Source organism: Brienomyrus brachyistius, chromosome 19 (genome assembly GCF_023856365.1).
Source record: "Brienomyrus brachyistius isolate T26 chromosome 19, BBRACH_0.4, whole genome shotgun sequence".
Lineage (NCBI taxonomy): Eukaryota > Metazoa > Chordata > Actinopteri > Osteoglossiformes > Mormyridae > Brienomyrus > Brienomyrus brachyistius.
The window spans coordinates 16,524,075-16,537,253 of NC_064551.1; the positions used below are offsets into that span (position 1 = coordinate 16,524,075).

At 44.1% G+C, this 13,179-nt stretch overlaps 2 protein-coding genes across 2 annotated transcripts in view; one reads left to right on the forward strand and one right to left on the reverse strand.

Annotated features, from left to right (window-relative positions):
- The window catches only part of atad2b (ATPase family AAA domain containing 2B), a 58,437-nt gene extending 47,349 nt beyond the window's left edge, over positions 1-11,088 (forward strand). Inside the window, exons 27-28 of the mRNA XM_048985293.1 lie at positions 3,522-3,650; positions 7,752-11,088. Coding sequence (XP_048841250.1) covers positions 3,522-3,650; positions 7,752-7,793 — 171 coding nt within the window. The 3' untranslated portion in view covers positions 7,794-11,088. The remainder of the gene's footprint in view (positions 1-3,521; positions 3,651-7,751) is intronic.
- Positions 11,089-11,101: 13 nt separating this feature from the next.
- Positions 11,102-13,179, reverse strand: part of LOC125714579 (kelch-like protein 29) — a 158,980-nt gene continuing 156,902 nt past the window's right edge. The window contains exon 14 of the mRNA XM_048985306.1: positions 11,102-12,733. Within this exon, the coding sequence (XP_048841263.1) occupies positions 12,550-12,733 (184 nt within the window). The 3' untranslated portion in view covers positions 11,102-12,549. The remainder of the gene's footprint in view (positions 12,734-13,179) is intronic.

Below are 13,179 nucleotides of genomic sequence, written 5' to 3' on the forward strand. Positions count from 1 at the left end.
GTGTCCGTGAGTCCCCGGAGGGGGCTGTGCTGTGCCCGTTATTTGTGGAGGCCATTGCATCAGATTAAGGGATGAAATATTGACAGATGGTTGCTATACCATAAAGTAGAGTTTTTAAATTAGTAGCTCTGGACAAACAAATTCAATTTAAATGTTTGTGAGATGGAAGTGAGAAACTCGAACATTTTGAAATGTTAAGCTTTTTCTATTCCAGTGTGAACTGGGTCTCTTATGAATTAATAATTTAATTATATAGTTTGTGCTGCTGCTGTCATTAAATTGTCAAGTTCACGGTTCCTTTGGCTTAATTTAACACCCTTTAAAATTTGAATGTGCTCCCACCTGCCAAACTATGATGAATAAACAATCAGCCTGCCTTAATTAACCAATGAAAGGTCGTCACGGTATGGAAAAGGAGACTTTTCTATTAAGTAAAAAAGAAAGCATTGGTCGTAATCTGACCGAAAAAGGGGAAACTGGCCATTGGGTGTCTGCGGATGGCGTGAATGAGCGAGCAGCAAAGGGGACGTCATTCTGCTAACGACATTTCTGTCACAGATCGCACCATAATAGCAATTAATATCATGTATGTTTTTTTCTTTTTTGTTTTTGTTTAATACGATGAAGACCTGCACCGTGGAACACGCTGGTTCTTCTGGATAGATGTAGTGGTACCACTTTTCAGTTCACATTCAACAGAACACAAAAGATTGCAGGTAGTTTAGCTAAAATGAACAAATCTGATCTATTTCTTAACGGAGGGAAAGGATTGTGCTTCAACTATGCGGAGCCTGGGTGTAAAATAACCTCCTGATTTAGAACAGGGCCCGGCCATTTCCCCCCGGTCGTGGCCTCATTTATCTGTGATTACTGTCATTAGCAGGTCTGGCCTTGTCTGTCCAATTCAAAATTTTGTATGCTCGGATTGTGCCCCCCTCCCCCCCCCCCCCAGTCACTTTTGATCAAGATTAGTAACAGTTTAAGGCCAGGAATGATTTTCATTACACTTTGCTGAACACGCTCTAAAGCTGTAAAGCATCTTCATTGCTGCCATCAGAGCTGTACACGGCACAGCTAGCGCAATGTGCTGATTATACTGCGCTGTACAAGCATTTTTATTTTGCATGGGGATTCAATGCAGATTGGGAGGCTTCTTTGTAAACACCTGAGTCTTTATGAACAGCGGCTGCTGTCACCCTCCTATCCCCCAAATAGTGTCTGTCTTGTATATTCCCCGTACTTCCCCGATGAGTTACACTACAGTGACGATCAATGCTAGTTATCTGCTAAATGTCTCTCCACTGCATAATCACGTCTAGGTTCTGGCGGCTCTTCAGCTGTGTGGCCTGATTCTGTGCCATCTGCAAATTTAACCAGTTTATTAAATATGCCAGTGTCTGTCTTGTGTGGGATTTTAATTAATGTGGATTGGAATGAATGATGGCTCCAAGACAGAACCTTGTGGTACACCAGTTATTTTTCTTCACAAATTCACAGTGGGGGGTGAACAAGCCTGGCAGTGTAATGCACATTCAGAGGCAACACCTACGCATGAAAATGAAGGAACATGTATGAAAACAAGGGGGCAAAAACAGTGGCAAGTGGCAGAGCCTCTATCAGCTTTAATACTATCCTTTTATTGTAATAATTAGGTATAGTGTGTATCTGGTATAAAATTACAATTCGGTATGGAGTATGTGGTATTTTGGTTTCCTCTTGATTAAACTGCTGTGTGAAATACCAGATTCTGCTCTCCTGCCATCTACCTGCTTGGTTCTGCCTCTTACGTACGTAGGTGTTGCTTCTGAATGTGCATTACAGTTTCCAGCTCCATGTCGTGTTAAGAATTTCAATAGACTTTAAATAATACATGGTTTCATAATGTCGGCCTCTCTGCTTTCTTTAAACTCAGTAGCTAAATTGTGCCATTCTTATATCCATGCGGACTGCCTCTTCATATGTTTTCTCCTACCCTAGACTAAATAGCCTTCATAACCATTTTACCGTCATACTCTTACATAATAAGAGTAAGATTAGTTGGTCGATTGGGCTTATTCACTGTGAATTTGTGAAGAAAATATCCCCAGCAGCTTTAATACTGTCCCTTTGTCGTAATAATTCGATACTGAGTATATTTGGTATAGAATTGTAATTCAGGTGTGGTATATGTGATATTCTTGCTTCCTCTTGATTAAACTGCTGTGTGAAACACCAAGTTGTTTTCCTGTCATGTACATGCTACCTTTTTTCTTCCTGCACCCAAGCAACTTCTACCTTTTGCCACCTGTTGGTGGCGTTGTACTGGAAGGAACGTTTGAGTGTCGTTACGCTGATCTGTTTGCTTGTCCTCCCGTAGCTTTTGTGGTCTCTTCTTTATACCTTCTTCCAGCCATCTACTGTATTGGCAGAGATGTTTTCAGTCTCTTGTATTGACTTGAGTACTCCCTCCTTTCCACCGCCTCCACCTCTCCTGTTTAGCAGTTTTAGTTGACCTCATTGATCTGGTCCCGTGATGCATTTCTTTAAAGCCCTGAGTATATGTTTGAAATACCGCTGACCGTGGTGTAGCTCCCAGAGATGGTATCTCATAACCTCAATGTTTCCTACTGTGTCCCAGGCTATGCACGACAACCGGCCTGATGAATTAATATCTCTGCTATAACACTTCAAAGATTACATCTTTGTCCGGTTCAATCAAGTCTCTCTTACACATCCTATCCCCGGTCCACCAACCAAAAATGGAAATTCGCCAATTACTGCTGCATCAGGTTGCATAACCCATGGCTGCAGCTGACATCTGAATCTGATAGCATATGGAGTGGTCCTGCTGCCATAGAGGCCGTGCTCATTCTCAGACCTGAGCCGCACGGCCTCCACACGGCTCGCTCCCCTGGCCTGGGAGTTATATTTAGCTGGACTCCAGTCCCATCCCCTGGTGTATGATGCTGCTCTTATAAAAAAGAGCATCTATTAATGTTATACTTGTTCTCCTCTCTGCTTCCCAGCCGTGTCTTTGTTATTCTGACAAAGTCACGCTTGCCTCTCAACGTGATGGCCTCGATACTTTTTGCCTTTCAGTCAAGCGCTTCTGTCATTTAGCTACATCTCTGAGGGGCTCCGGACTCGCGGCTCTGCTTTTGAAATGACCCTCAGCTTTTGTACCCTCCCCAATCTGGTCGGCCCAATTCCCCAGCGCCCTCTGGCCCTAGTTTAAATAAACGAAGCATTTGCCTCCCTGAAGCACACTGGTGTCCCTCTGGTTCAGATAACCATCCGGCTTGAACTGCTCCCATCTGTTCTAGGAGGTCTTCCAGCGCCCCATAAACTCTAACCCTCCCATCTCCCACACAAAGGATTTAGCTACGAGTTCTCAGAAGCTTTTGGGGAGATTGCAAAGTCTTGAGCAATTTCCCATCTTTGCTGAGAGTGCTTTGTGATAACGGTAATCGTAACGGAGGGTCGTGATGAGCTGTAGTTCTTGTCCTCATCCACGTCTGGCTGACAATCTCTTGCCATTTCAGAACCTTCTGGAAAAGGTGATCCAAAAGTCTGAGGGGTACACGGTGGACCAGCTGGAGAGGCTGTACTCCGTGCTCAGCCAGTGCATCTACCAGCATCGTGGAGACTATGACAAGACCCTGTTGACGGAGGTAAGTCGACTCGCTCTCCAAGCCGGATCCCTGGCAGCTGCTGACCGCGGGAACCTTCCGCTTCCCCTGATGTGTTCCCAAGGCTCACATGGTTTTACCTCATTCATCTGCCTCAGCAAAAAGAACAAGGCCTGAGTGCCCCAGCCCAAGGCAGAGCTTAGAGCCTGTCTGCATATTTGCTCTGCCCGACAGCGCAGTTCTGCTGGAGCTGCTGGTTTCTCAGGGCGAGACCAGATTACCGATAAGAGCCCTGAATTTTTGATTGTGCATCAGCCGCTGTCATGACACCCTTGCTAGCTGCACGCATCATCTTACTGTGGTGGTCGCCCTGCTTGTTTTTCTTGCTTGTCTTGCTAAGGGATTAGCTGGCTGACTCCATGCCCCACTCACTAGGGGAGGTGTTCTTAAGCCAGCCCTGTGTACATAAAAGCTGATCTTACCCTTAAAGGCGTCGCCTAGTGTGTCTGGCTATAAAACATGAATGAAATATTAAGTGAAGCACAGCCTCGCAATGTGTGTCAGTCCCAGAGTATACCCCCTGCACTTCTCGACCTGCCCAGAGCTGCTGCTTAAAGAGAGATTACTTCAAAAGTGTTTGCAAACGAGAATTATGCTTCAATTTTTCTCTTATGTGCATAATTAAGCGAAGAGCATTCATGCAATATTTGACCTGGCCTGTCCTGTGGCTGGATGGTCTCCTTTAATGTCAGATTTACCTCGGTATGAGTGTATTCTTCAGCGATCTGCTGGAGGTTGGCGTGTAGGAGGTAATCTGCGATACTGAAGGAAGATGCAGACTGATAGGGCTGTAGTTCAACCGTACTAGCTGTGTTTTCCCAAACAGATGTGTGCTTCCCACAGTTCTTGACTACGGAGGTGATGTGAGAAGGGACACCGCAGGCTTCAGGTTCACTTATACAGGGAACTCCTGCTCTATCACTAGGGTGCTGCTTCTGCCGTAATTATGGTTTGTTCATATTTACTGTTCATGTGGAAATCATGTATAGTTATTCAGGTTGGAATGAGCTTCTCCGGATAAATATCACGGAAGCTGTTGAATGGTTGTTGATGGAGGTTGACTGAATGCACTTGTTTAGCAGACTTTAAAAGGACCTTGTGAAAGGCCACACTTAGTTTGTCTGTTCGTGCGCCTGCATCAATGAATTGCTGCATCATTGACTGCCTTAAGGAAAATAAATTCTCACTTGGTCACCTCTGAAAAGTGATCAGCTATACTTATCCAGGCTGTGATTATTTGCTTCAGGAATCTTATCAGGCATCAAGTTTAGGCCTATCACAACTCTGCCTGTTGACAACCGGTCAGATGGACCATCAAGGCTGTTATCACTATCAGTTCTGACCAAGACCCTCATCTCTACTACAGTTGTATTACTGATGCAAGACATTTATATATTTATAGACACCGTTACTTATTATTTCATATCCACCCCTTCCCCCGTGGAAAACTGTTAGTTCTTTAATTCCCAGTAGGACAACCGACTGTAAAACACAATATGACAGCTATCTTGAAATGATGTCCTGTATTGAATCATCATGAATAATACTTGCAGGTTACTGACAGTTGCTAGAATTGTGTGTTTTCACTTTCTGGTGATCTCTGGTGACACGCAGCCCCTTTGATAAAGCAGTCCGAACCCCCAGAGTGTTTCCCTGTCCCCTGCCTGCACGTCGAGCCCGTCTGGCTGAAAGCTGTTAGCTACTGCCTGGAAGGGGCGAGCCGGGCAGAATGTCAAGCAGCCCAGTGTATCCGGACCACACGCTCTCGGCATAACCGGGGATCATTTTCTTCCTCCTCCAAAAAAAATGGAACTAAGCTCCCTAAAGCCAAACTGTCACAGGATGAAGACGTGACAGAACTCATAACTGTGCTCTGCTGCCACTGTGCAGACGTCAAACACGCTCTAACCTGCCATTTTAGACACTGGTTATAGGACAGTGTGTAGAGCACATTCGAGTGTGTAAATTCTTATGAAGTAGGCAGGCGAGTTAAAGATGTCAGGAGAAATGTGTGCTTGTGTTGGACCTCGAGATGCTGGAGAGACCTGAACAGCAGAGACATTTGGAATTGGGTCACTTAACTGTGCTGCTTCTGCGCTTTGGAAGTGCACTGCAAGTAAAAGTGGTCACTGTATAGAGCGCAGTCCGGCCAGGACTATCCATTTAATTATGTATCATTGTCAACCAGGTGAACGTCATTTTTTAATCATTATTTGGTTTAGCTTCACTGGTAGACTGCTCAGCCCACCTCGGCAAGGATTCCCCACCTTGCAGCTCTTTTGGACGGTCACTGCATATAATGAGGGTTTCAGCATTTTCCTTTCTTTGGTCACAACGCCTATGTTCACATGCTGCTCTCCTGCCCGGCAGATGGATCCCCGCTGATCCCTCTTCAGTCTTTGGTGGTATCCCGTCTGTAATTGTGAATAGTTTTATCCAGGATCAGACCCGCAGTCACGTGGTTGTACCCCTTCTGGCCTCTGTTATGGGGGGAGTGTGTCCCCCGATTCACTGGCCCGTAGAAAACATGACCGTACGCAGCTTGAGTCTTGGTGTCTTCTGTTGGAGGGCAAGGTGTTGTAGCTTTAAGTTTCAGCTCAATAGATCAGGTAAGATTATATCAACGCTCTATAATGTTTTCTGGGCCAAATCTCCTTGGGTTCTGCTTCTGGTTTAGTCACCTGTAGATCCCAACAGGCTTCTTCCAGGAGGACGCTGTCAAATGTCATGTGTGGCTTTTAATTCATGAATCCCTACAGCCCCACGATGGCGCCGTGTCCATTTTGGAGTTTAGAAAATAAGCTTTTGCCAATAATAGTGTGTGTTTGCAGTGCCCGCCGGAGTTTGTTGGAGAACACTGCCATTGAATGCCGCCTGCAGACACGCTTCTCGTTTGACACACCTTATACCTTTTAAACACAATGCAGATCATACTGCGCTTTTCAAGACCGGTGTATTTGGTCTCGGCCATTAGCCCCTCTCATGGGAGCAAATGCTTATATACACAGACACACACAATCGCCCTGAACATCAGTGACTGCATCCCTCCTTTTCTGGACCCAGTTTGTTGAAATGTCTTAGTGCCTCCTACCTCTCTCATGGGGCATGATGATGCAGCTGAAACGTCCTTCCTGATGGGGTTAAGTGCCCCAGGCCGGCTGCGCCTGACCCACCAGTGATCTTTGTTTTGGTGGTGTCGTCAGGGCGACATGCAGCGACTGCCCCGGGAGCAGCTCCTCGGGGTCTATGTGCATGTCTGGTCATGTGTGCATGTGTCTGTGTGCCGGAATGAGTTTTCTTAGCCTTTTGGGGATGTTTTTCGAAGAAATCGTAAACTGATCCAGCAAGTTCCGTTTAATTTAGTTCCTGCAAGGATAGGTCAACAAATGTACGATGGTGTGTCAAATAACTAATTGACCAATCATCAGCTCAGTCAAACAGCCGACTAGTCAGCTGGCCAGTCAGTCAAATTGTAGTCTTAGTCTGTAGTAGGCGTTTGTCAAAAACTTTTACAGTGGAACTTCAAAAGCAGCTCAGCAGTGCTTGAGAGTTTCCTGTGTATAATTATGCTCATAACAGATGCAGATGTGGTGTGTGAGAATGTCCAGGGGGAGGAGGCAGCAACCATGGGTCAGAGAGTGAGGTGGGGGTCGGTGTCATCCTGCGTACAGCCCTAATGACAGTAGTGACAGACGGGAGACCATTTTTTGAATTTACGGGGTGGTTAACAGGGCTGCAGATCTGCCAATTGGTAATCAATGCCGGAGGTTTAAGACATCTGGTAACTTCTGGTGGAAATCTGTGCATCCCTCCCCCGTTATAATGGGGTGCATGTAAGCACCGCATCCTGCAGTGACTCCAGACAGTGGGGGTTTGCATGTTCTGCTTCTGCCATCTATCCAAATAAATGCAGAAAGAGAGAGAAGTAAGCGAGTGATTGAAAAACCACAGAATGTCACACCTCTGCAGTGGGCTGAGTCCGTATGTGAAGTTCATCAAAAAATACCTCTTTGCTTGTCCCCCCCTCATTCAGCTCTCATGTTTGAATAATGTAATGATGACATCTGTCTGTCTATCTTTTAGGAGATGGAGAGGAGGGTTGAACATTTCCAAACATTCCTCTGAGGGACACCAGCCTTTTTTGAGCCATTTTCCTTCTCTTCAAAGCCAAGCAAGTTTGTGGTCTTGGTCTTAATGGAAAAAAAGGAGGAAAAAAGGGACACTTGTATCGGTGACTTTGGTGCTATCATCTCAGGTACCTGGACAGGACCAGTCTACAGAACCAAACACAAACTCATTAAGGTTTTCTTTATGTCAATGAGATGCACACACCAATGCTGTCTGTGCCTGGTGCTATCATATCCATTTGCTGCTTGGTTTTCTTTAGACAAATGGGGTGATTTATTTTATTTTTTTGTAACAGTAATGGGGCTTTAATTGGGGGTGGGGGGTCTTCAGAGCCCCCGGTATCACACCAGCAGTAACCTTGCAGTGTGACTGAGATTTTGACTGTCCTCAAAGCCACGACTCTCTCTTTCCTCAAACACACTTCAACTGGAATCGCTAAATATGTTTTCTCAAGTACTCTGACAACTGTTGCCAAAACAAAATTTGTTCAACCTAATTAGCACGTGGATGGCTTTTGATTTTTCTTTCCTTTTTTTGATTTTGCCACCACCCTCACTGGGTGAGCATTTTACCCACGTTCCTCCCTCCAAAAACACCTGAAACTTCACACCGTCCGTGTTGAAATTCTAAGTTTAGAAAGTCGAAAAGGCACTTGCTAAACGTCTGCTAGTTTATACTAATTCTAATATACATCTTGTGTCTTAATACTCACAAACCAAAAATAATCTGGCATCAATAAATTACATGGAGCTGGAGGAGTTTGCTAGCATTTGCAGTCGTAACATTGGCTGGTCAGAAGCCTCCTCCCTGAGTTCGCTGTGTGACTCTACCTTTAGTAAATGTCGCACGTGCTCGTAATATTCTCTTCTCACTCTTAGCTGGAATAACCGGATTCACTTCAATTTAATGTCTCGTTAGCACTGCCTAGCATGTGCCTTATATACCCAATCATATTAAGATGTTCGGTGACAATGTATTGTATAGGGGTTTATGTATGAGTCTTGCATCCACACTATTAAACAAAAAAATAAAAGGATAAAAATTACATTATACATCTCACCCGTTTTATTTGAAAGCAATACAGGATGTAGGCGTTCACAGCAACTTCAGCATTATTTCTGTCCGTCCGCATGTTACATAGTTGTATATGAAAGGGTCTGTGCCAATCTTTCGTGGGTTTTCTTTGAATTGTCAGTGTCCCTTTCAGAAGTGTCGTTCTCGTCACCTTGCAGGAAATATCTGGAGTTCTATACCACATTGATTCTTTTCATTTCCCCATGTACACTTTTTATTTGCAATTTTTTGTACATTCGTTTTAACATCTTTCATTTCCCAAACAAAGAACAAGGTCATTCCAGGCAGTGCTGATTGCTTTTCAGATAAAGAACATTGTTTTGTTCATTTTATGTTGAACTTTATTCCTCCAATCCTGAAAATAGGGAGTTTTGGATGTTGGGCTCAAATTACTGCTGATGTTCACATGATATGGATAAATATATTTTTGTTTACAAAACAGAGAAAAAAAATTCTTAGGGTGCTGAATTTTGTCGGGCCGCTTCAGGTCTCGCTTCTGGAAGCTTAGCTGTGGAATGTCCACTGTTAATTAGCCCGTTCGTATAAGTGCTGGTAATAGCTGAAATCTCCCAGGACCAGTGCCATGCCAGACCCCTTTCGGGTCGATATAGGTGTGAAGCTTTTCAGACATATGCAATAGAAGCATTTCAAGACGATGGTTTGGACGACAGAGGGATTAACGTGAAAACGCAGCTACCTCAGCTTAATTTATTTAACGTTGATAAAGGACAAGTCGTCCATGGGGTACAAACAGTGTTTGTTAGGATTAGAATTTCATAGCGACACCTGCAGACCCAAACGTTAAGGTACTGGATCAGTAGATGCAACCCTGTGGCCGCTGCAGTTATCAGCGGTTTTTCTTTCCTTTGTTTTTATTTTGCGTTTGAGCCAAGTTGAAGAATCGCAACTTTAAATTGAAACGTCGTTTACTGTTTGTTAGTGTTTTCGGATGGATGCCCCTCAATTGCTTCTGTTGTTTGATAGCGCTATACTTGCATACGGCTTGTGTTTCTGTCCATATTCCCCTCTTTGGTTATGCCTTGCTGGTGGACTTTCGGGATTTTATTTCCCATGGGTGTATATTTCTTATTTATTAATGTAATTATTGAACATGAACTCTGCGGTGTGATATTCATTGAAGAGTCTTGTATATGAATTGAAATTGGAAAAGTTGTTACTCGAGTTTTTACATTTTTGCCGATCGCAGTGTAGCATAATAGCGTGTAGCAAGGTTTGTGTGGAAAAGGGGGTTTACAGGTTCTCAGGTTCTTCATGTATTAATCTTTCAGTTTGTATGTGTTCCACTTGTGAAACTGGTTTCATCCCCCTCCCCACTGTTGGATTTTTAGTGGTGAGACTGTGATATACTGGATGGTGCCTAAGGGATTTTCTGGTCAGGTATGCAGGATTTGTGAAAAGTGCTTCATTTTTATTCCCTCTCCTTTCAGTGCTCAGTAATATTCAGTAGCTGTCGTGATAGACTGCTGATCCAGAATTCCTGTCTGTTGGGACAGGAGATCGTAGGTTTGCACTTGAAACCTGTACAATCCACCACCATTGCTCTCCATCACTGCATTGTTTTACGTGTCTTTTATTTTTCCCCTTTCATTGTGCAGAAACTTTATCAAACCTCAAAAAAAAAAAAAACAGCTTGATGGATGAGTCCCGCGTCAGCTTGCTAGATTATCACATCTCCGAATGTTTCATGTTCCTTTAAACCTTCCCTCCATCACTGCATTTGTATTAGTCACACATCCACTTTGTTTTCCCGGAGCATGCAGAATATGGTGCGACCCACCGGCCACGATCTCCCGCAGTATTCACAGCACCCTTAAAATGTCAGCCGTCAGAATGCCATCGTTTGCCCCAAAGCACAATATCTGGATTATCTTACCATGATTTTGTCTGTGGTTAAACAACCCCCCCCCCCTTTACTTTCACTTTCTGTTGGTGATGTGAGATCCTGAATCCAGGCTCCTTGCATTACAGCTTCATAAAGTTTTTAAAATATGTTATCTTTTTTTTTATAACTGTTTAGGTTTTATAGCTTTTGCTGTTCTGTTCTTTGCTCTACCTTTGTTATATCGTGTATTTAACACCCTTTTTGATCTTTGTGTTACTTTAGTGTAAGTTATATTTGAACTGAAGCATTACTGTAATTTCTGAAAGAAATTTTTAAAAACTGCTGTGACATACTTGAATAAAGGTGCAAATTGTACTAGTGTCCTACTGATTCTCCCTGGTGTTGCTCTTACATTTGGTAACATCAATAACACAAAATTTCCCAGTTAATGACATGTAAGTTTTAGCCAACTTCAGGAAATGTCAAACATATAACGTAGCACATAGTGATGGAAAATTAACTATGCAATACGACAGATTATTAATAAACTTGTCACAGAGGTGATACTGTATGCAACCTACCCTGACAGTGAAGCCTTTTTACAAGATCCAACTGCATGCATATAACTAATGACCCAGTAGTCATTTTCTGTCATACTTTATTTTTTTTTTTCAGTTTCGTACAGATTTACAGACGTCCATCTACCCAGCTTTCTAAAAACATTTACAGAATCGAGTCATTTTTAAAATAAACATTTTTCCTTTCCTAATTTACAGCACTGTCTGTCCCCCACCCTTGCAATCATTTTTAACATTTCCCCAACAAACCTTATGAAATGTAAAAAAAAAAAAAAATGGAAGGACAAACAATGGAGGAATGCACTGATACTGAGTGTGGTAAACCTCAGCCTCTGATTATTTGTGCTTTGGCCGAGTGCAGAGAAATGGCTCTGTGATGGTTTAATAGTCTGTTTCCAGCCCTTTAGATTTCAGCTCTTATCTCCCAACCATGGGCCGTACCGCCCCCCCCCCCCCAGTCTCTGAAGCTGCCTGCCTCTGCTGCAAGCTCCCCGAGTGCTCCCCGACTCAAGTGCTCCCCGGGACGACGTCCACCTCTCAGGTCCTCTCCCCTGTGCTGCTGTTCTCACAGTATGAATCTCGGATCCGTTTGGTGATAACCTCGTTTAAACAGGAGCCCGTTAGCAAGGAGGCCGTTAATGCAGCGAGTGAACACCTGGCGAGCGGCAGACTGATCCTATAGTCCAGGGTTATTCAAATCGCGGTCCTCCAGGTCCGAGCACTGCTAGTTTTCCAGCCTTCCTTTACCTGTGAGCCAGGTGTGAAGCCTCTGACCAATCAGAATCAGTAATTAAACTAACTATCTGGGTGAACTGAAAACAGGGCCTGGATTTGGAATCGAGGGCCAGATTTGAAGAGCCCTATCTATCGTTATTTTCCAATAATTTGTTAAGTTATCGCAGATATAAACCAGATGGTGCCCATGGAGTGCACATGATCCTATAGTAATAGGAGGGGCAACAACCCTAATAAAACTGATCACAGATGGGAAAATGATAGCTACCACATTTTAATTAAACTGACAAGCTAACGCTGAAACCAGTACAAACATCTAGTGAAACCACCAGGCGGTGGGATAAGTTAGACTATGTTACATAGCTGAGGCTCTGGGCCTCGATTTCACCGAAATGGTGAAGAATGTCATTTACATTCGGTACAGATCGAAGGTGGGAGGGGTTTACCGACGGCAGGGCGGGGCCTGTGGCATCGCTGCTCGCCCCAGGATTTCTGGGTAAGAGTCTCTGCTATTTCTGCCGCCTCAGCCGCTCTGGATGTACTTCTTGATGACCACGCAGCCGTGCCTGAAGAGTGGACAGGGCAGGTTTTGCAGGAGTGTCCAGGTGCTGCTGCAGGGGTCGTAGGCCTCCATGTTGCCCAAAGCTGGACCCTCACTGCTGACGATGCCGCCTGTGGCATAGATCTTACCATCCAGGATTGCGGCACTGGGGGAAGAGACACCACGGACAGGTCTGGATTCAGCTCTGAATGCATGTTTACCTCCAAGGCTCCTTTCTTTCATCCCTCCTCCATCTCCTTCTGGCCCCCTTCTCTCACTTTACCTGGTTCCCTTTCCCCATTGGTCTGCAAGCCTCCTCCTTGAAATTTACCTTAATATGTAGTACATCTGTCTGCTGTCACGCCTGCCTTGTTGCCTGCTAAATATGTTATTTTGTAGCAGACCATGCCACCAATCAGCACAATTAGTCATTATTTTTTGTCTTAACCCCTACAACTGCATTACCCGCCCCCCAAATTTATAATGTCTTCAATAAATAATCAGGCCACCCTGAATAATGATTTGACAGCTTTTCCTGCATTAATGCAGTAATGATATTTAAGTTTAGTCTTCTAATGGTTATTCTAACTTGAAACATAAGTAGGATTTGTT